Genomic DNA, 23,478 nt, shown 5'->3' on the forward strand with positions numbered 1-23,478 from the left:
TTGTTCTAATATTTGAAGATCACATCTGCAGTACTTTGTCCAGGTCTGGATGCCCTATCTGGAGTATTGACTCCCATTCCTGGAAATCCAATTTGTAGTATTCTGTACAGCACTGGGATCAGCATCTGGAGCATTATGTCAATTTCTACATGTCTGCATTATCTTTTTCCTGTACTAGATGCAACATTTGGAATACTGTGCTGAGTACTGGAGGTGCCCCAGTAAAATATTGTGTCTTTATCTTGGGATCACATCTGGGATGTTTGGATGGATGGATAGATGGATAGGTTTTTATATAGCGCAATATCACCGCCAGGTCTCAAAGCGCTTTGCATTGGGAACCCGTCCTGGTTTTTCCCTGTGAGATAGCCCCTACTGGGCATCCCCAAGGTGAAAGCCAGGCATCCCGCCGCGGGGGGCCGTAGTGGAGATTAAGCAAGCTATTGCCCAGAGTTGCAGAGTGTGAACCTGTGATTCGAGTAGGCACCGAAGCGAGAATTACTGAGTCTGTGGACATTTTGGGCTCAAGACCCTGCCGCGTCGGGAATTGAACCCTGGTCCCGGGTCTGATCTCAGCATCCGGGTCTGCCTCCTCTAACTAGTGAGCCACACTTCTCCACTGTTTTGCCCAGTTCTGGAGAATCCACCGGCAGTACTGTGCACCGTTCTAAAAATTAAATTGCAAATACTCTTCCCTGCTCTGGAGCTTGCAACCAGAGTATTGTGTCCAGTTCGGAAAATTACTTCAATACTACTTCCTTATGCGGAGACTCCACCATGGGTATTGTGTCCAGTTTGAAAAATGACACCTGGTATACTGCTTCCCCTTCTGGAGGCTACATCTCAATTACTGTGGTCATTTAGCGCAGAAACATCCTGGGCATTTCTGGATTTACAAATCCAGATGGGTAAATCTACAACAAAGGAGCAACTAAACTGCAGGGAAATAGAGAGGATTTGCCTGAAATATCACTGACCTTTCGCCAGATATTGGCTGTTTCAGAGGCATTGACCTGTCATAAGTCTGACATTTGACTGACTTCCCCACAACCCTTCTGGGGTAACGTAAAACCTTGCCTATTTCTAAAAAAGTCCACTCCAGCTCTGTAGAGAGAACCACTAACATGGAACACATAAACTGGGAACGTAAAATCCTGTGGCAATGTGGCTGGTCTTCCATGCTCCTGTGTTGGTACTTCATATTTTTCTTAAGTCAGACTGGTTTCTTTCTCCTAGAGTGGTGGTTCTTCGCGTTGATGTCGGTACAGTCGACCACCTTCTGCTCCTGCTCGCCTTCTCAGGTATCGGATAGCTGTGACAGCCCCAAGGTTTGCCAGTAACGCTAAGGAACATAGAAAACAGGCTGTTATCATATACCAACCCTATGATGGTCTATTCCTGACGTCTATGTGGGGGGTGAATTGCCTACCCCTATTTGCTATATGGAAGATGATCCGCCTGACCTGATTTTTACAGGTGCGGTGAGAGGTTTGCTGTTGATCTTTATGTGGGGCATTATATGTTTGTCACTGATTTTTATATGAGGAAGAGAGAGCTCCCACTTGTTTCTGTTTGGGAGATGACAGATCTGCCACTGATCTCTAGGTGGAGATGACAGAAGAGCCACCGATTTATAAGAGGGAGATGAGGGGTCTGTCACTGATTTCTATGTAGGAGATGATGTATCTGCTACTGATTTCTATGTGTGAGATAAAAAGGTTTGTGTCCAATTTCTCTGTGTGAGAAGAAGGACTTTCACGATTTCTATGTGGGAGAGGAGATTTTTCTCTTTTGTATACAGGAGATGCTATACCTGCTATTGGCCTCTATACAGGTGACAAGACGGTATCCTTCATTCCTATGTGGAAGAACTGTATCTGATTTTTTTAAGTAATCTGTCCTTGATTTTCGACTATGAAGGGCTATTTCCCACCATGATTTTGTTGTACAACTTGACGTCCATGTAGAAAATATGAGACCGCATAAGTATAACGCTTTCTAGGATGTCTATGGCTTTTTCTAGTGCATATCCCTAAATGACCAGTGAAAGGACTATCTTTGATTTCTATGACAGAGGGTAGAAGTTTTTTCTTGATTTCTGTATGTAGGGAGAGAAGTGTCTCTGGTTTTCATGCAGGAGTTGGGTCCTGTCCTTGATTATTCTGAGCAAAGTAAACTATCCTTGATTCCTGTGCATAGGTGGTAACAGGACATATATGTAAAATAGATGTAAATATGTACGTATTTGCACACAAAAATCTAATGGTTAAAGTCCAAGTATGGTTAAATTCAGAGTATGCTTAAACAATCTCAGAAATTCACTAAAGAAATCACATTTAAATTATGGTTATGAGTACAAATGAAAACCGAAAATCCACTGAAATTTGCAACTTATAGTTAGGACCACAATTTATAGCTCACAAAATAGCCATGCAAATCATAACTCGCACACCACATGCAATGCGTATGTCCTCATCCTTAATGTGACAGGTGCAATTACAAATGTTGTAAATAATCTTAAAAATATAACTACCCTATGCCATGAGTCTACCATTGCTGTGCCAGGACTTTGGCCATGCGCAGCAGAGGTTGGATGCAGTTCCCTACCTGCTGCATTCAAATAACCCCCGCTGCACAATCTTCACCCATGTTGGGTGAAGTGCTTTGCCAACGGCCAAACAGCATTAAACTGTCAAGTCAGGCGTGATTTGAGAATCAACCACAAATTCTAGGACCTAAACTGGCCATTCATGAGCTTTAAAACTTTTGTGACTCATAGGTTGTGACAATTTTTGATGCAGGGCTTTAGTTTTCCCAGACCCTGGCTACCCCATAGCACTACCTTTGTGTTCTGCACATCGGAGTTTTTCAAACCTGCCACTCCCCAATGGCTGTGCAAATTTTCTTTCAACAGTGCAAAAGTGTTGAGTTGGAACGCACTCAAGAGTTTCAAGCTGGTGGAAAAACATTTTAGAGCCCAAAACATTCAAAATGTGGTTGACAGGATTCATGAATTGTGACTTAACAAAAATGTTAACCTGATAAAGATAATTCTGCAACTTGTTTATTGCTTATTACTCTAAAACTACTGAAGAGATTTACACTAAACCAAATAAAGCACAGTTTTGGATAAAGTGCTTCTCTCGTGCCACATTTGGTATAAATCTGTTGTGCGGTTTGGGCTGTAGGCACAAGCAAAATTTCCTATAAGAGCTACAATTGGAAAACCCTTTCACACCCACCTTCTTTTCCCCCTGCACGAATCTTCACAAAACTTGCCATGCCGATCTTTAGCTGACTGAGTTAGTAGATTGATCAGTTTTGTGCAAATCCGGCAATGCGGGGTCAGGTTGGCAAATCAAAAGATGCCTTTTATACGGAAGCCTTGACCAGAGGTGCGTCTGCAGCAGCTCCACAACAGGCACTGGGAAGCACTAAAGTCACGGACGGAGACTGGTTACCCAAAGGAGATATAACAAAGGCTGAGACAACCACACTTTGCGGCTGCAAGAGTGACTTGATTGTGGTCCTGTTGGCAGTTCCTCAATGACGCCTTTGTGCGGCCTACAAGTCCAAAGTCCACACGGTCCTGTGGCAGCCCAGCAGAAAGAGCCACAAGGAGACTCCTGCGAGAGGAGAGTCCAGGCAGGAGAGGAGAGTCTGAAACTGCTCTACCAGCGGCCACTGAGATGCATCATTCACATTCAAGGAAGGCCCTAATCCACCAAAGGCATCCTAAGTCATTGCAGGTCTGCTGTCCACCGGAGCCTGAGTGCCTTCAAGAAGATCTCTGTAGTGGACTCCATCACCGCTACGGATGACCCTACATTGAACTATGTAAATAGACTCCAATACTGTGAGGCCAGGGTGGTCCGAACAACATTGCTGAGGTAGACTAAAACCTCATTGCTATGTGGTCAAGAGATTCAGCACTGCCCGCAGATGGCCTGAAGAGACTCGGTGGCGCTGTGTTTTGTTGTGTGTTTTTACCACAGGTTGGACTTTTGTTTGGTTCTTTTCCAATAAAGTTTGGGAGGGTTGTAGTGTCCTGCTGGACAATTTCTAGTTTTCAGGAGTGTGATGTAAAATACTTACACCCACCCATCACAGGAGTCACCGGTCAGGTGACCCTACTTATAAAAAGGGCCAGACGCACGAGCCCTGGGTCAGTTGTTCAGTACCATACTACGGTGTCAATGTACCTTATTTGCTAAGCATGTGGGCCTAGCACCCACTACTTTACAACAGCCTCTAAGGACAGTGACAGCATCGCAGTTTTCAATAAGATGTGTGAGGGCAAAGGTAAGAGCTTGGGTAAGGGTAAAGGTAAAGTGTGGGTAAGGAAAAAGGGGACGTCCATAGCAGGAACTTGCCTGGGCCTGTGGGGCAACTGTGGAGCTGAGGGATGCGCATTGTCATGCTCAGAGATTGAGCAGCTGGAGGGGAGAAAATCACAGTACTCTCAGGCTACTGTTAAGTGAAATCCGCATTTCACATTTATTTATGCAATTTTATGAAAGCGCGGACTTTTCCCAAAGGTGTCAAAACGCTTTACAATAGAACCCAGTACGTTACATGAGGAAAATTTACATATTTACATGTTACAGAAACAAATGAGATGAATGAAAAAGTAAAATAGGTGGCAGTCACACAGAAAACAAAAACACATTAGGATTAGTATTGTGCAGGCATAGAGTACATAATAACAACATTGAAAGAACTTCCTTGAGGGAGATCAAAAGGGATGTATTAATTCTGGAAGTGTCTTGGGAAGAGAAGAGATTTGAGGTCAATTTTGAAGGTCTGGATAGAGGTGGAGGAAGCGAGTTCCAGATTGTAACTGCATTACCTGAAAAGGATTGAGCCATCGATCTTTCCCTTTTGAAGGTGGGGGCTCAAGCAGTAAATTTTCCGCATTATGTGAAGGTTTGGAATCTCCAGAGACTTTGAGTTTATTCGTATCAAGGGGAGGAAGTGTGCAAGGCTTTGTGGGTGATACAGGCAGTCTTGTAGATTGACCTTGCTTCGATGGGAAGCCATCAAAGAGAAAGCAGTAAGGGAATGATGTGGTCACTTTTTTTGGCCCCAAAAACAAAACGAGCTGTTGAATGAAGTACGTATTTAAGAGGGGAAAGGTGGGATTTGTGGAGGCCAGCAAGAAGAGAGTTGCAATAGTCCAACCTAGAGAGAACCAGAGATTGGACCAAGGTTTTTAAGTCTTGCTCCGGAAAGAAACGTTGAATCCTCCAGAGAAGGCGCAGTTGTTAATGTGCATTCTTTGCAATGGAATTGATGTGAGAGAGTAGATTAAGCCTTTTGTCAAGAATGACACCAAGGAATTTAGCGCTGTCGACAACAATAGGTTTGTTGTTAAGTAAAATAAGCTTATCCATCCAAGATTGAACAGGAGGAGGGAGTGAGGTAGAGAGGGGGAGAAATTCCATTTTGGAAGGATTCAGGATGAGTTGATGAGCTAACATCGAGTTTTAAATAGCGCTGAGAGTATGGTTAAGGATTGAGATGTAGTGTGCGGAAGACACCTTAAGGTAGATTTTAGTGTTATCCGCATAAAGATGGTAAAGGATCCCAGATTTACTAGGAGATTTCCCAATGGTTCCAGATAAAGATCGATCAAAGCGGGTGTGAGGATAGATCCTTGAGGGACGCCTTGACCTACCGCCATTGAAGATGAAAGGATGTTTGCTATTTTAATCACTTGAGATCTGTCCGAGAGGAATGAAGCAAACCAATAAGCACTGTGCCTTCCAAGCCCATTCTCTGTTTTAAAGTGTTTAGGAGAGTGTTGTGATTAACAGTATCAAAGGCTGTGGAAAGGTCAAGAAGAATTAGAAGGCAAGAGTCCCCTGAGTCAAGTACAAGCAGGGCATCGTCGATCACTTGCAGCTGGGCTGTTTCAGTGCTGCAGACTTGCATGAAACCAGATTGGAATTCATCAAGAAGCTTGTTATCCTTAATATGTAGGGAGAGTTGTTTCGCTGCACATCTTTCTGTTATTTTCGCAAGAAAGGGGAGGTTGATGATGGCACGGAAGTTGTTGACGTCATTCGCATCATCTGAGGTTTTTTTTAAGACGTGGGGTAACCTGACTGGTTTTAAGGGCAGCAGGAAGGGAGCCTTGGCTGAGGAAGAAGTTAACCAGACTGGTCCAAAAGGAAAGAGTATGGGTGTAGAAGTCAATGGCGATGTCACGCAGGATGGGGTCAAAAGAATGGTTGGAGGGTTTTGTTTCGAGAATGCATTTGAGGTCATCTTCAGAGATGGCGTCAAAGTTCTGCCAAATGACTAGGGATTCCGCTCCTCTAGGGGGGTAGGGTGAATGACCTGATCAACCAGTGATTTCCCTTTTTCATCAAAGAATATAGCGAATTCTGCTGCTTTCTTTGGAGAATCGTCAGGCTTGATGGTTGAGGAAGAGACGTTTGTATTTTTAATGAGGTCAAATACACATCTTTCTGTGAAAAGTCAGTCTCTGCCTGTGAAGTAGGAGTTGTATACCTCTGCTTTTGTCTAGATGTGTGTGTTTAATGAAAAAAGATGTTGTTTGTATATAAAAACCTATAATGCAAATAAAAGGTGTTGGTCTTGCACAGTAACCAATGCCAACAACATTCATAACAAAAACATTTGCCCTTTCGGTGTCTCACAGTTAAAGAGGACTGCAGGGGTAGTGTGAAAAGGGCCTCGTTCCTAAGATGACCTACTCCAAGGGCCAGAGGAATTCTGGGAGAGTGGATGTCTATTGCATGTCTATCCTTTGCTCTCCAGTGGGTTGCGAGACGTTAATTCTTGACGTCTGTTTGGATGACGTCTCCTACTGCAACTTCAATATTTTTGTCTAAGTTTAGATTCCACTCTATTTAGTGATTGTTTAATCGTTTCTTCCTTTGTGGGTGGGTATAGTGTATTTACCGAAACAAAACGTGACAGCGCGCATGATTTTTCAACTGGGCTTTTACAGTTTTCTTGCTTGGTGCCACAACTCGTTTTTGGTCACTTTCTGCAGTTCACTGCAAAAAAGATCAACGGTCTTTCTGGCCGATGTCTAAAGTAATTTAACTGTACAACGAATGCAGATCACGAGGCATTGAGCCGTTTTGATTCATCAAACGAGCGTCTTTGTAAAATAGTGAAAGACAATATTACCACCATGCACTGACGCACATATGTGAGAGCAGGACCCTGTGTTCTAGGGCAGGTGCCGATGCACACTCGCTGTGCAACACTGCCCTCTTGTGGACCGGAGCTGCAAGAGCATAGGTCCCGAACCACCTTAAACACATTGGTTAGACACAAACGGTCTCACGCAGCAGGTTAGCAAAGGTCTCTGCTAATAGGGCCCAGCCATGTGCCGCCCTTTTAACTATATCTCTCATTCTAGCCTAGGCCACACAGTATTTTAGAATCTGGAGTTTTGTTTTCACATTGTACGGATGTGCCCCCTAGAGGTGCACAAATGCAAGTCACTGCTTATTAAAAAGCTTGGCTCGAATGAAGAAGGTATCACACGTGACATGGAGCCACATTACACTTAGGCAGCCAGTCGCTAGACTGCCCGAAAAGGACACCGGGAGATTTCACGACAAGCTACGTGACTGAAAGGTCAGGGGCGTAAGGACCACCCAACCCCTCACCCATGAGGCTCAAATAAGAACCTACTGGGACTGGCAAGCTACAAAAATATTAGATGCTTAACAAATAAGTGCCTCCAGTAGACTGGAGGGGCTGGGATAAAGCCAACCTCCATCGCATGGAAAAATTAAAAAAGAACAAGATTCCTTGTTAGGTGTATATTGTTCAATCAGTCTCTGGGTTTACGCTCACTTCAATTTGCATTCAATCATTTGTAGTTTTAATTTTATTGTACATGAATTGTTTTTTTAAAAGTGTTGGAACTGTTTAGCTAGATCAAGGGATATTGTTTTCTTAGTTTTAATTTTCTACATTATGCGAAAAGGACTACAAGTATCCCAATACAGTTCGATGTCAGCTAAAGCACGTGCTGGTTAACATCGCACACGCTGCAAGAGCAGGGGAACAATTTGAGATGTCTGCAGGTCGTGGGCAGTCAGCCGCTTGCCAGGCACTGCCAGTCAAGACGCCCAGCGTGTCGGTAAAAGTCCCATTTCCTATTAACCAGGATCACACATCTAGTATTATTCACTGCTTCTGGAAGAGGAAGAGCCATACAAATAAATGATGGAACTACAGACACGGCTTTGTCATATGGGGTTCCGTAGCACTATAAGTGTTATATATACACACACACAAGCACATGCACGTACCTGTCTTCCAAGCATCCGGAGCTTGCAGGTCTGTGGTCTTCACTGCCCACGTTGCAAAGGCCAAAAAGACCAGGCACAGATCCCCCTGACCGATGACGAGCTGCCGAGGATGCACACCTGTTGAAACAAACAAACAGAGGCATCAGGGACCATGGAGCTCCATGCCAGGCCACCCATTGCATTACTTCAGAGGTCGGACCCCAAAATTCTCTCACAAAGCTACCCAGTTTCCTAGATCTGAGCATCATTAGCTAGTGTAGTGTCCTGCGGCGCAGGGTAGCGTTGCAGTCTACCCGCGCCTGGGAGGGCACGTTAGCGCGGGCGTGTGTCGTCACGCGCCCGCTACAAAAATAAAGGGGTGTGGCCAACGAAGTTAGTCGGAGCCACGAGCTAACCAACCCACTGTGTCCCGAGTATAATTATTACGGCCGCGCCGCTGTTAATCGCGCTAGTGCCACGAGACACATCACACTGGCGACAAGGGGCTAAAAGAACCCATGCTGTGCTTGGTATCCCTCCATCATCCTGGTGCTTCCTCCACCTTGTGAGCCCGAGTGCTCTGGGCCCACAGACGTCACGCCAGCCTCGTGGTCACCTGCGAGGTACTCCTGGATCTGGGTGCTGCTGCTGAAGTATCCCCTGGGACCCCCGCTCATGCATTGCAGGAGGGAAGGGCCATACTACACCCAGGAGCTGGCCTACACTCGGGTGCCAAATAAGCCCGCCTCCAAGGAAAGGGCTGATTGAATGGCAGGCAGTCATCAGGGTGGAGTAAGAGACAGCCATCGTGGTGAGAGTGCGGGAAGGCCGGTCACAGGAGAAGACTCCGGAAACATCGTATCCACCCTCGGCCAGGCAGCTACTAGTGCGCCCAGGAGGTGAGCAACGCACGTGCCGCGAGGAGTGCCACGCATTGCGCCAAGATGGCGTCAATCCCCGCCATCGAACCTTTTGTTGTGGATGGGGCCCCGTCCTCCCTTGCTCCACGATGGAGAGACTGGACTGATCGTCTCCAGATCTACTTCGAAGGGGCGGGCACGGCCCGTGAGAGGCGCAGAGCACTACTTCTTCAACTAGGAGGCAAAGATATCCACCGTATCTACAAAACAATAGTGGAAGGTACGCCAAAGACGTACCACACCCTCCTCAACGCCTTAAACGCGCACTTTGAACCTATGACGAACAGAGACTATGAGAGGTTCATTTTTCGCCAGGCCAAGCAGGAAGCAGAGGAGTCGTTGGATGTCTTCCATGGATGGTTGAAAGAGTTGGCCAGCACGTGCGGATTCCGTGATGAACAGGAAGAAATACGAGGGCAGATAATCCAAGGGTGCTATTCATCCAAACTCAGAGTCACCATCCTTCAGGAGGTCGGCAAGCCACTAGCAGACATCCTCACCCTGGGCCGCTCCAAAGAACTATCGCAGGCCAGAGCCTCCCATATGGAAGCAGCTGTTCACCGACCCATCAAAACGGACCAAGTCAATATGGCGGAGAAAGCAAATGTGGTGAGACCAAAAGCGCGCCAAAATGCTGGCAAGAAACAGCAGGATAAGCGAAAGGAGTGTGGGTACTGTGGAGGACCGCCCCACCGCATTCAGGACTACCCGGCGAAAGGAAAGAGGTGCAGTGCGTGTGGGAGGATGAACCACTATGCGGCGGTATGCCGGTCTACGAAGTCAAAGAAGGAAGCTGCTCAAGCAGTTGTGGAGGAACGAGACAGCGAAGACATGGACGACGACACAAGTGACTACCCGGTCCACTATGTGTTTGCGATTGATCAGCCACGGCGGAAGAAGCGACGTCTGCCAAAATGGCGAATCAAAATCCACCAGCAGAAGGTGAGAGCCACTATCGACACGGGAGCATCCATTGAGCTGATGGCGGCCAACGTGTACAACCAGCTTAGTAATCGGTCCCCCCTTCGCGAAGCAAGGGTCAGAGTATTCGCATATGGCCAGAAGACACCTATTCCACTTATATGATGTTTCAAAACTGAGCTGCAACACCAAAGCCTTAAAGTCCCCACCACCGTGTACATTACCAAGGAAGGCAGCGGCATGCTAATAAGTAGACAGTCAGCGGAAGAGCTGAGGCTCATATTGTTCGCCATGGCAGTACTGGAAGATGAACTAGAAGCCATCATAGAGGAGTTCGGAGACGTCTTCAAAGGCATCGGATTCCTGAAAGGGAAGGAAGTCTCCCTCCATATCGACCCGTCGGTCCAACCAGTGGCACTGAGACATAGACGCATCGCGTTCCACCGAAGGAAGAAAGTCGAAGAAGAACTGGAGGCATTGGAGAAACAAGGCATTATCGAAAAGGTCAGTGGGCCCACCCCGTGGGTGTCCCCAATCGTAGTGGCCCGGAAACCGAAACAGCCGGGACAAGTCCGCATCTGCGTGGACATGCGCCTCCCAAATGCAGCGGTGAAGAGGGAATGACACCTTACCCCAACAATCAATGACATTCTGGGACAATTAAACGGCGCAAGATGGTTCTCAAAGATGGACCTCCTGTCCGGTTATCACCAACTACCACTACACCCGGACTCTCGGTACATAACCACCTTCTCCACGCATGTAGGCCTCAGGAGATACCGATGCCTCAACTTTGGGATCTCGAGTGCCGCTGAGGTGTTTCAAAACACCATCCGTGAAGTCCACAGCGGGCTCCCAAGAGTTCTAAATGTGAGCGATGATCTACTCATCTACGCATCATCGATAGAAGATCACCATCAGAGGCTGAGAGGAGTCCTCCAAAGGATCAAGGAATCTGGTTTGACCCTACACCGCGAGAAGTGTCAGTTCTTGAGAAACAAAATCAGTTTTTTTGGATACACCTTCTCGAACCAAGGAATAGCCCCAGACCCCGACAAGGTGAGGGACGTCCAAGAAGCCCCGGCCCCGTCCAACATCTCGGAAATAAGAAGCTTCCTGGGCATGGTGAACTTTTGCGGATGCTTCGTCCCTGACCTCTCCAACCTCACCAAACCCCTCAGGGAACTGACGAAGTGCACCACAACATGGCAGTGGGGCCCGGAGCAAGAACAAGCCCTCAAAGCCATGAAATCAGCCCTGTCGGCGGACACAACCTTATCCTACTTTGACCCGACCAGATCCACCAATGTTGCAGTGGACGCCAGCCCCTATGGACTAGGGGCAGTCCTCACCCAACTACAAAGCAATGGGGAATGGGCACTAATAGCGTATGCCAGCCGTTCTTTAACGGACACAGAGTAGAGATATTCGCAAATAGAGCGAGAGGCAATCGCCATCCACTGGGCCTGCCGGCACTTTCATGTCTATGTGTATGTAAATCCTTTCAATGTGTCCACGGATCACAAACCCCTCATACCTTTGTTTCAAGGTTCGGTGTCCAAAACCCCACCAAGGATCGAGAAATGGATACTCCAGCTGCAAGGATATGACTATCGAGTAGAGTACAAACCAGGCTCATAGAAACCAGCTGACTACCTCTCGAGACACCCCCGAGCGGCCATCCAAGCGGAAAGAGAGGATGCAGAAGATACCAAAGAATATGTCCGGCTCGTGCTGGAAAGGGCCCGGCCTCTGCCCATGAATCTTGAAGCCATCGTTGAAGCCACCCAGGGAGACGAATGCTTACGACTGGCCGCCGATGCCGTCCAATTTAATGTCTGGCACCCTGTACAAGCCACCCTGAATAGGCGGACACTGCAAGCCAAAACAGTACTAGAATCAATGATGCAGGTTAAAGATGAACTGTCTATTGACAGCCGAGGCTGCCTCCTACGAGGATCGCGACTGGTGATGCCCTCTAGCCTGGCCCAGCAAGCCGTAGACCTGGCACACCGGGGTCACCAAGGCATGGTGAAAACCAAGAGCCGACTGAGAGCCAAGGTGTGGTTCCCAGGGATGGACGCTATGGTAGAGCAGACAGTCAGAACCTGCACCTGGTGTCAAGTGGCAGGGCAACCAGATCGCCCACACCCGGTCATCACGGAAGATAACCCCCAAAGGCCGTGGGAGTGCGTGAGTGCATATTTTGGACACCTTCCCGATGGGCGCTATGCACTAGTGATCCTCGATGATTTTAAAAGTATCCAGAGGTGGAAATTGTGGGAAGTCAGACCGCCATGGATGTCATCACCAAGTTTGAGAAAACTATTGTCACACACGGAAAATTTGAAGAGGTCAAAACAGACAACGGCCCACCCTTCCAGGGACAAGAGTTTGCGGACTACCTGAATAGTTGGGGAATTCATCACAGGATAGTGACTCCACGCTGGCCTCAAGCAAATGGGGAAGTTGAGAGATTTATGCGCACTCTCAACAAAACAATACGCATTGTGCATGCTGACGGATCACCTGTGGAGAAGGTCATCTACAGTTTCTTGAGGGAATACCGGCTGACGCCTCACCTCACAACCGAGGCAGCCCCCGGGCCGGCGAACATGGGCCGAGTGGTGAAAGACACTATCCCGAACCACCCATACTGGGTACCAGCTCCAGTTGACCCGAGGAAAACCCTGGCTAACCGGACCTACTCCAATGACCACGCCAGCGCTAAGAGACGAGCTAAGGAATCTGACATTCACGTAAGAGACAGCGTGTATATCAAGGACAGATATCCCGGGAGCAAATTCCGACTCCCGTTAGAGCACAGACCCTGGACCGTCCTCCGCCGAACTGGCACCACGGTGACAGCCCAGAGGGGAACTGAAGTTGTCACACGCAACATCTCATTCTTCAAGAAAGTACACCCCGGAACACCAGATCGGAAGGAGCCAGATCGATCGTCTGATGACCAGGCACAGCCAATCGACAGATGAAAACGGTCTAGAACGGCAAGGGCAATACCCCACCGAAGATGAGAACTCAGCTAATGCCGGCGACACCAAGGGAGAGCCTGCCGAGCTCTCCGGTAAGATCTCCAGAAAGTGGGACCCCGCCTAGAATGACACCGTCGGTGCCATCGTCAAGGGGGGGAGCAATCCAGATACAGGTTGCGCCAGAATCCGGCACCATCCTCCCGGCTAGCTGATTTCATGGTATGACCATCCAAAGACTGAAAATCTAGAGACTGGTAACAGATCCTCGTTATTTCTATGATGTCTGATTATATTTTGTTCAATAAAGGTTAGATGGAATGTAGTGTCCTTCGGTGCAGCGTAGCGTTGCAGTCTACCCGTGACAGTGAGGGCACGTTAGCGCGGGCGTGTGTCGTCATTCGCCCGTTACAAAAATAAAGGGGCGTGGCCGACAAAGTTAGTCGGAGCCACGAGCTAACCAACCCACTGTGTCCCGGTGATAATTTTTACGGCGCCGCCGCTGTTAATCGCGCTAGCGCCACGGGACACATCACAGCTAGGCCAACCTCTTCTTTTTTCCTCAAAATTCTCGAACTTGTGGTCCTGGAATTTATACAAGCCCGGGAAGCTTAACAAAAAACCAGGACTGGACTAATTAGTCATATACAAACCTAGGAAACTGGCCAGCTATGCTCCCACCAACATTGCCACCACCATACACCCGAAAATGAGGCAGTTTATATTGTCCCTTGAAGAAAAAGTCACCCAATGCCCATTAATTAGTGTTTTTAAAGACACTATTTGTTAAACCTGTTTTGTTCCTAGGTTTGCAAAAGGGGGTGGTGATGGACGGAGCATCTGAATCAATCAAACACTCACACCCAGTCAAAAGATCTGGGTTTAATCCATCACCGTTCTTTAGCCCACTCTGCCACCCCAGTTCAAACATGGCTATATGCAAATCAGTCTGGCCCTGTGCCTCATGGGAACAGTCCAGCCCGAACTGCCAAGCCATGTCTTCCTTGGACCGGAAACAAGCTTCCGAGGACCGGTTTCTGGCATTCCAGCCGTCTTCAGCCCGGCTTGCTTGAATCCAGTGGCAAAGTGAGCAAGGGACTCACGTCTGAGCATACCCTGCCACACTTATGGCGGGCAAAAGCGGTGCAAAAGGGGGTGGTGATGGACGGAGCATCTGAATCAATCAAATACTCACACCCAGTCAAAAGATCTGGGTTTATTCCATCAACGTTCTTTAGCCCCCTCTGCCACCCCAGTTCAAACATGGCTATATGCAAATCAGTCTGACCCTGTGCCTCATGGGAACAGTCCAGCCCGAACTGCCAAGCCATGTCTTCCCTGGACCGGAAACAAGCTTCCGAGGACCGGTTTCTGGCATTCCAGCCGTCTTCAGCCCGGCTTGCTTGAATCCATTGGCAAAGTGAGCAAGTTTGGGTTTGGGCATGAGTTACTCTAAAAGACCAAAGGTACACCACTGAGAGTCAGTCTTCATACCCTGACCTTCTCTTGCCATTCATTAGACTGTGAAAGGTTCCCTTGCGGGGGAAATAGGGGGAGCACCTCACTCCAAGCCATGAAACTTGGCACCTGCAAATCACTGCTTTCAGGTGTGATTATCTAAGTATTTCAATGAAAGCAAAACAAGACTGTGACACCCTGAATGCAATAGACTACCACACAAAAGTACAGGACTGGAAACGATCCCATAATGACTTGGAGAAAGGTGGTCACTCTAGGAAAAACAATGAGCCCCACTCAGTTTCCTGCACTGTTCCCGAATGTCCCAGGAAAACATTGCTTACTTCTGCCTCATGGAAGTTTGCACCTAAATGTCTCCAGGGGCCCCCAAATAGGGTGACCAGACTTTGAAATCCACAAACTGGAACATTCCACAAACAGAGGTAGAGTTAAACCAATTAAATTCAACAGTGAGAGTTATTTCAAGTTAACTACAGCCTCTGCCATCACCAAGCACTGCTTATTACCTCACATATTAAAAACACTCATGACATATTCTCTCCCATCATTGATAACATTACTGGTGACAACTGAACTGACATTATTGATGACAACCCTGTGTATGGCGGGGGTGAGAGTTGAAATAGCTCCAACGTTTAAATTGCCCTATTATTTTTAGTTTAAAGCATTATGTTTACACTGACATTTTCACCTAACTATGACGTCACTTTAACCTTTGTTTTTGAGTCATAGTGTCTTCCCACACTCAATACTGGTAAAAAATACCATGTTACACAGTATGCATCTACATATATGGTGTATGCCATTTATATTTGTTAAATATGCACTGTTGAGGTATTGTGCAGCCGCCGTCCGTGTAGGTAAGAGTGCTGGTGCCAGGTTGGGGTTAGGGGGTTGTGGATTTCGACAGACGACAAAGGGAAATTAATTAATTTATTTAATTTTCCCTCGTCGTCTTCTATTGAAATATGTCCCCACCATCCCACTGCTTTTACCTGCAAGGGCCAAGTTTGGTATGAAGATACTGCCACTGTGTTGTTTTGGTCCGGGACAAATTTAAATGGAAAAGGCACTTTTTAATTGTCAATAACTGTGGCTTTCATGGATGGATCTGCGAATTTTAATGCAATACAAAGAATCGGAAAACAATTAATGGTTGGAGAGGCCAAAAAGATGTCCTTTCCATTTCCACTCACATAGGAAATATTGCTGACAGTTACAGAACTTGGTATCAAAGTGAAATTTACTCAGGAAGTGTGCTTTTTGTCATTTGGTGTAAATCCGTCCAGTACTTTATGAGAAATTAGAGTTAGAATAATCTACTTGGTGAGTTTGAAAGAGTTGCCACTTTTATTTACATTTTTTGTTAAACTGCAACATTGTTTGAATAAACAAATTCTGTCAACTGCATTTGAAGTTTTCAATACATGTTATTTCCTGATGTAGGGGCTCAAAACATGTTTTCTGTCATCTCCAAAAAATCACAATTGTACACAAAACTGCCAATTTAGTACTATGGAAAACAAACTTCCACTGTAAAGGGAGGCACCGTGGGAGGTACCCTATCACAAGGGAGTGCTCGGGGACATTTAGAGGTGTGGGAAAGGGGAATAAAAACTCAATAAATAATACGTTTGCAATGGTAAAATTATGAATGTTACATACATGAAAATAATTTACCACAATTCTGTCCATTTTCTGAAAAATTGTGCTGAACTCCAAAATTTGCAATCTTCATAAAAATCCCAATATTTAATGACAAATGTAAAATAACCAAGGTTATAGTTGGTTGAAGGCCCTGATATAAATCATGGCAGGGGTTGATTGACCTGCGGCCAGTCCCTGCAGTGCTTAAAGTATATTATGAAAGCCTAAGACATTCAATGAAAAAAACACAATTAGACTCATAACAGGCATTTAGGTATTTGTGCTCGTTGAATTAACGTTTAACTTCGGTTTTATCACTTAATATATACATTTATCAATTAATATATGCATATATATATATGTAGAAATTCGCCGCCACCAACTGTTTTTCATATCGCTAAATCACCATGAGCAGACCCGTGGTTCCTGGTGCAAAATTAAAGTGCTTTTTCGTGTGTGTAAAACTATATGCAAAAAACAGTGAGTGCATTTTGTTAACCTAAAACTAGAATCAACTCTTGCACATTATAATTAACTAAAACCAGGGAAAAAGAGGTAGACTTTCAACAAATTTTAAGATGATGTTACTTTCATTAATGTTGACACCTCTCACATATCAGTTCAGTTTTGCCCCTATGAAATGTATTAAACAACCCAGACAAGCACTTGAGCACTGGAATCTAAAGACAAGTATACAAATCCTTACTAGCGTTCAGCTCTTTTGGATTTTTGCTATCAAGCTCCAGTATGTAACGGGTCTCGAGGAGACGTAATTTGGCCTTGCGGTCCCCCCTCGCTTTAATGACAACACTGTATCAATGACAAAATACTGGAAATGACTTGGATTCCCTTCATGCTTTAACTCAAAATGCCTGGCAACTGGGTATGCCTGATCCTTGCACGTAATCGCCCTAATGTGCTGGAGTATCCTTTTGTGGACGGGTAGTCTAGTACTTCCAACATACCTCAACCCACATCCAGCACATAGACTGCGCGATCAGTTTTTCAAGTTAGTCTTTTAGTAATCTGGATGGGTTCCTTTTTGAACGGGCTATTGTAGTGGGTTTTGTTACACCCAAAATGGTACGCTTTGCACTGTGGACACGTTTTGAAACTCTTACTTAAAGACATCCACGTACTTGGAGTTGAAATTTCTGGGCTGTTGCTCACCAGAGCTTTAACCATAGAAGGGCTTCTTCTAAATGTGAGTTCCGGTTTGTTAGCTACACTCTGTCCAATAATAGGGTTTCCCTTAAACAGGTTCCAATTCTTATAAAAAATCTTCCTGAGTTCCGAGTGTTGTCTGTTATATATAAGTATAATACGTGAATGAATACTGGGCTCCTCAGTTATTTCTGATCTCTGTTTGACTTTGGGAATTAATGCCTACTGCCTCGTCATGCTTTGTGTACGCTTGATGGCGATGTCGAGAACTTGATTGCCATACCCCCTGGCTAGAAAACACAACCTACTTGCCTCCTGTGCGTTTGCACATTCGGCATCAGAACTGCATATCCTCCTGATACGCAGCATCTTCCCATATGGGATGCTACGTATCAGGTGGTGCGGATGATGGCTCGCCGCGTGCAGAACAGTATTCCCTGCAGTAGGTTTCCTGTATAGTCTTGTGGCCAGGTTGTTGTTCTCTACATATATTTCTACATCAAGTAAGCAAATAGATGTTTCATGGATTGTGGATGTAAAGTGTAAATTTAATCTGTTGTTATTCAGCTCATCCACAAATGCCTTGGCACTCACTTCTGAACCCCTCCAAACGAAGAACAAATCATCTATGTATCTAAGGTACAGAGGTATGTTCTGTTCCACAATCTCTCTGTGTTGCCCTGCGAGGACCCGCTCCTCCCACAGCCCCATGTGCAAACATGTGTAGCTGGGGGGAAAGCAGGCCCCCATCGCAACTCCCCATGTCTGTTGGTGAAAAAAATTCTGCTCCAAACACATTTGTAGCATAGTAAGCAACATTTTGTTGTGTAATGAAAAGTTCATCAGACGTCTATTAAGGAAGTGCTCAACCGCTTTTAGTCCATCACTGTGCCTTATTGATGTATAAAGGGCAGTTACATCCAAAGTCAATCAAAACATGTCAGGGCCCCATGTCACTTGATCAATTTTGCCTAAGACATTCAATGAAAAAAACACAGTTAGACTCATAACAGGCACATTGCATTGGTTTTTATGTATTTCTGCTTGCTGAACTAACGTTTAACTTTGGTTTTATCAATAATATATACATTTTTCAATTAATATATACATATATATATATCTATATCAATTCAAATTAACTCGTCAGCTGCCGAGCTTCGCTATGCTCAAAGCCTCTTGCGAAGGCGGTTCGTGTGTGGGTTGCGAACCCATAAATCAACTCCAATTTCTGACGTTTTGTTTTCAGAAACACACGGAACACTTCTTAGTGGAAAATAGCCTTTATTTCCCTTCAAAGGCAACAAAACTCGACGCGTTTCGGGAACTCTCCTCCATTGCTCACAAGTAACATATATATATATATATATATATATATATATATATATATATATATATATATATATATATATATATATATATATATATACATATATATATATATATATATATATATATATATATATATATATATATATATATATACATACATACATACATACATACACATATATATATATATATATATATATATACATATATATATATATATATATATATATATATATATACATATATAGTCAAAATAAAAAATCTAATTTAGAACAACTGCACTAATAAATGAACAGTCAATTTCCATGTCATTACTACATTACGGTAAAATGAACATGAGAAAAACACTGTTTACTGCCTCACAGATTGCATGCTGCAATGACTTTACCTTGGTCAGCAAATATGCTAATAGCCACAAGGACTCTTCGGTGTGAATTTACTTCAATGCACAAATGCTATCCCTTGCATCTTGGGTTTAGTTAAATACCTTTTTGAAACAAGCATTAGCAAAGCTAATCGGTCTGGCAAGGGATTCCCGTCTTTGACTTTGCCAGTGTTTGTTTTGCTACAGTTTTTATAAAGCATTGTTGTGGGAGGTGCAGGCAATCAACAACATTAAAAAAGAAAACATAAGTAAAAAAAACAAGAATGTTTAGTCTCAAAAAGCACACATTGCCATATCAGCCTATGGCACTAAATGGAGCTACTTTTTTGTGTATGTGCTATTCGTGAAAAAGCTGAATGCTTTCACATAGTGAAGTGAGCCAGTGGTTGAAGTAGACTAATGCGTTGCCCCATGCTGTAAGCTGTTGATGGAATAAAAATTAGAATGACACAACAACAGAACACTAGATAAGGGGGCTGTCTGAAAGCTCCTATAACTAAGTATATCATACATATAATTTTGCTTGAATCAAATACTTTTGGTTAACACCAGACCTAAAATTAAATGCATGTGAAAAATGCCATGGCATAAACCACATATATTACCACTTTTGAGGGACAGGAACCATGACTGACATGGAGGCTGTGCCTCTTGTGAGCCATGTCCCCTGTCCACCCTTGACAATAGTGATAAATAACAAGTTATCCTCTGCACAGATATATAACATATACCTACAGATGGATGTAGTGTGTATGCAGGTGGACAAAGTGTAATATCCTATTTATTATCTTTGTTTAGTGTGCGGAGTGCCATGACTCACAAAAGGTGAAGTTAAGAGGGCCATGGTTTCCCTACCCTTTCTCAACATTGGTAATAAATAGTGCATTACACAATGGGTTTCAGAATACATGGTTTCCCATGGCAGTTTTCCATGTGTATTTATTTTAAAACAAGGTATTATAATTAAACAAAACCAATATGTAAGAGAATACATATGTGCAGTAAGGTAGCATGTCCTTTTCTTGAGCTTAAGGTGTGTTTTGCAAAGAAAGTAATCTTTTATGGAAGAGGAAACCTCACACACATAATAGTGGCAGGGTTCATCATCGGTATCCTCTCCCCACCCTGGTAGGCAGTGCTTAATTTGTAAAATATTAAGTGCCAGGGCTCTGACCAGGAGGCCACTGCAGCTTGCGTCACCCATCGCCTTGGTCATTACAGCCTAAACAACTAGTAACCATCTCTCTTGCATGTAAATGCGACAGTTCAGATTATTCCAGGTCCCCAAAGCTGAAGGAATGGCTGGGGAGGCAGGTATTAGCAATTTTAATGTATATTCTATTCCTAAACTACCGTTGTTCCTCTCATCTCTAAATTAGATGAGCAGCGCCACCATGTGGTGGACTGTTCTAAATATGTTGTTGACAATTAGATGCCGTGCTGAGCATTGGAAACCAATTAAGTGCCTGTGCTTAGCACCGGAAAGCCCCGTCTCAAATTAAGCACTGCTGGTAGGTAAATACCACCAAGGTGGACTCAACCTACTTGAAGACTTAAAGGGTAGGAGCGAGTTCTTAGATAAGACTAACTGGATGAAGACCAGATCCCGTTCTTATTAAAAAATACTTTGGTGTTGTCAGGTACCTTTATTCAGTGGTACACCAGATATGTCTATAAACAAATATGAACGGGTACAATGAGGACATTAGCTCAAACCTGTACCTTAACTGCCAACATGTTTCTGCCCGTTAGTAGCCAAAATCGTCTGGGGCATTCTTCGGGGCTTGAAGGTCTCTATCTAGAGTGAATATGATATCTAACAGTCTCTAACTAGAGGGAAAATCGTTTTTTTTATCTATGAGTAGTGAAAGTGTAAGCTACCTTTTAACACAGATGATTCCTACCTGGTTCAATTCACTCATAGATTAAGGAATAGGATGACAATTAGCAATTACTTCATTGCAAACAGATTTTTATAAAGATACAGTTTGGCTAACACAGCATTTCTATGCTCTATATACTCTAGGAATTGTGAGCATGCAAGTGCAAAGTCACAGCACACCACAGCAAAACAACATTGTGAAGGTGACATTTCATGACAACCATCACAAGTGCGCATGCAACAATTCTAGTATATTTAGTCTCATTATTTTCTTAACAACTGTACAACATTATTTGAGAGAAACATGATTTAACAAAAAAACATTATTTAAGAGAAACATTAGTTCAGAAAGAAAGAAATGTATAACTATTCCTTAACCTAGACTTTGGGGGATATCGGCTAGCTGGTCTCGAAGGGGGTGGTGTCCTTTGTAGTCACACACTTCAAAGGACAATAAGGTATTTTTGTTTCAATTCTGTTTCTTACAATTGGTAGGCAACTGGTTAGAAAATCCGTGATATTATCACACTCTCGCTGATGCCACCATACTCACTTTTGTGGTACATCTTCAGTTTTCACGAGTGATGTATGTGTTTTGCAGTAAGGTAACATCACATTAATTAGGCTTCATGACTAGTAGAAGAGTTGTTTCCATATATAAAGTAACTGTAACCTGTCATGGATGCAGTAAACAGTGTCAATTGCACGAATAAACTACATGTTAACCTTTGTAAATGTGTGAATCTATATTTATTATTAAAGTTGCTTTAAAGTGTTAATGGACCACATTTAATTTGACTGTATATATATATATATATATATATATACACTCACTAAAAAAAACAATGGTTAATATAATGTTATAGTTAATTGAATATGTCAGGACAACATAATTCACCAGTTATTAGTTAGCAGAGCTAACTACAACTTTTGTCCCCGCCATGCTCTGGCAATATGCTCATACACTCACATATTACTTCACTCATCTCATGCTCTATGACATCATTTATGATATCACTGATGTCATCTTAAATGACATCACTGAGGACATCATCCAATGAGTGAGTTAATTTGTTTTATAGTTTACAAAGTGGCGAGTAACTACCATATTATTTTTTCTACCTAATTTTGTGCAGCCTATGTCCAGCTAATCGGTGTAAGTGTTTACAAAACGCATGTGCTCCTAATGCACCCTAGGTGTGTTGAGGTATTGAACATATTATTTGTATTGAAGAGTAACTCTGTGAGCCGGTGGCAGTTGATGACTTGATTTCGTTATTTTCCAGACAAGATTATTGGTACTGCAGAAAATGTTTCAGGCAGGGCAAAGATTCTATGTACTACCTAAGCATTGTAAGCAGCCTTAAGTTATTAGACAGAATCATCTCAGCATGACAATTACTACTTAACAGAGAGGACTGTGTGCACCAGGTACTAACCTGTGTACATGTGCCTGTTTTGCTTCAGAAGATGGGCTATCTGTATTCTGGGATCGGTGGCTGAGAGTCCCTTCCCCGGCACTACTTTGTGCCTACCAAGCACACTTCGGCCACTCGGCTTCAGGGACTGCCTGACTCCAAAATGGCGCCCAAGAGCTGTGGGATCGATGCAGCTGGAGAGTTGGGACGGCGACTAACAACTAGAACTCCACTGCAGCCACGGTAAGGTAGGCTGTGGGTTCCCACTGGACCTACGGTTGCCACTGGAGGGGGTCACACATTGACCTACATGGATGACCCAGATTTACTCCCTGGTTATGTGAGAATGACTCTGGAGGGGCCTCGCCTGGCCTGCTAATGGCGGCTACCTCTTCCACTGGCGGTTTTTCTCCCCATCATTCACCCCCCTCTGAAGACATGCTGGCACTGGCCCTGTCCTCCCGCCGCATCACTGCATAGATTACACCCCCTATGCTTTTGAAGTCATTGAAAATTTTGTGGACCGACGGAATTTAACACCAAGGTCGTAACCCCCTTGCCTGACCTCAAGATGGCCTCCTCAGTTGGTCTCTCCACAATGCCCTACCACTCCTGGACAATAGAACTGGCCATCGACCTGATCTTAATCACATCCCTCACCTAACCTTGATCCTGCGCTCCCTCCAGGACATGTACTCTTTGAACTTTCCCTCGACAATGGAGACCCTGCTATTTGACCGAGGCCCAGTGGAGCTACCTGTTAGCTGAAGAGGAGATGGGCTGTGGATTCCCCCTCTGCCGTCACCTACCCAGCCGTACTTTGGGCAGACTTTGCTTTGTCTCTCTGTCATATCCCCCTCCTTCCTTTTCACCCTACCCCCTACCCCCTCTACGCCCTCTTCTTCCCGTCTTCTATCCCTTTAATGTTATTCTGTTGAGACCTAGCAATATGACCAATGCCCGGTGGAGCTACCTGATAGCTGAAGAAGAGATGGGCTGCAGATTTCCTATCGGCAGTCACCTACCCAGCCGGACCTTGGGCAGACTTTCCCTTCGTCTCT

General features: G+C 44.7%; 1 protein-coding gene across 1 annotated transcript in view; it reads right to left on the minus strand.

The window, feature by feature from the left end:
* Nucleotides 1-626: 626 nt before the first annotated feature.
* The window catches only part of PERM1 (PPARGC1 and ESRR induced regulator, muscle 1), a 32,677-nt gene continuing 9,825 nt past the window's right edge, over nt 627-23,478 (minus strand). Inside the window, exons 2-3 of the mRNA XM_086921434.1 lie at nt 8,304-8,420; nt 627-1,342 (exon numbers count right to left, since the gene is read on the minus strand). Of these exons, the coding sequence (XP_086777560.1) occupies nt 1,233-1,342; nt 8,304-8,420 (227 nt within the window). The 3' untranslated portion in view covers nt 627-1,232. The remainder of the gene's footprint in view (nt 1,343-8,303; nt 8,421-23,478) is intronic.

The sequence above is a fragment of the Lissotriton vulgaris genome, chromosome 5, assembly GCF_964263255.1.
Source record: "Lissotriton vulgaris chromosome 5, aLisVul1.2, whole genome shotgun sequence".
In the NCBI taxonomy this organism is placed as follows: Eukaryota; Metazoa; Chordata; class Amphibia; order Caudata; family Salamandridae; genus Lissotriton; species Lissotriton vulgaris.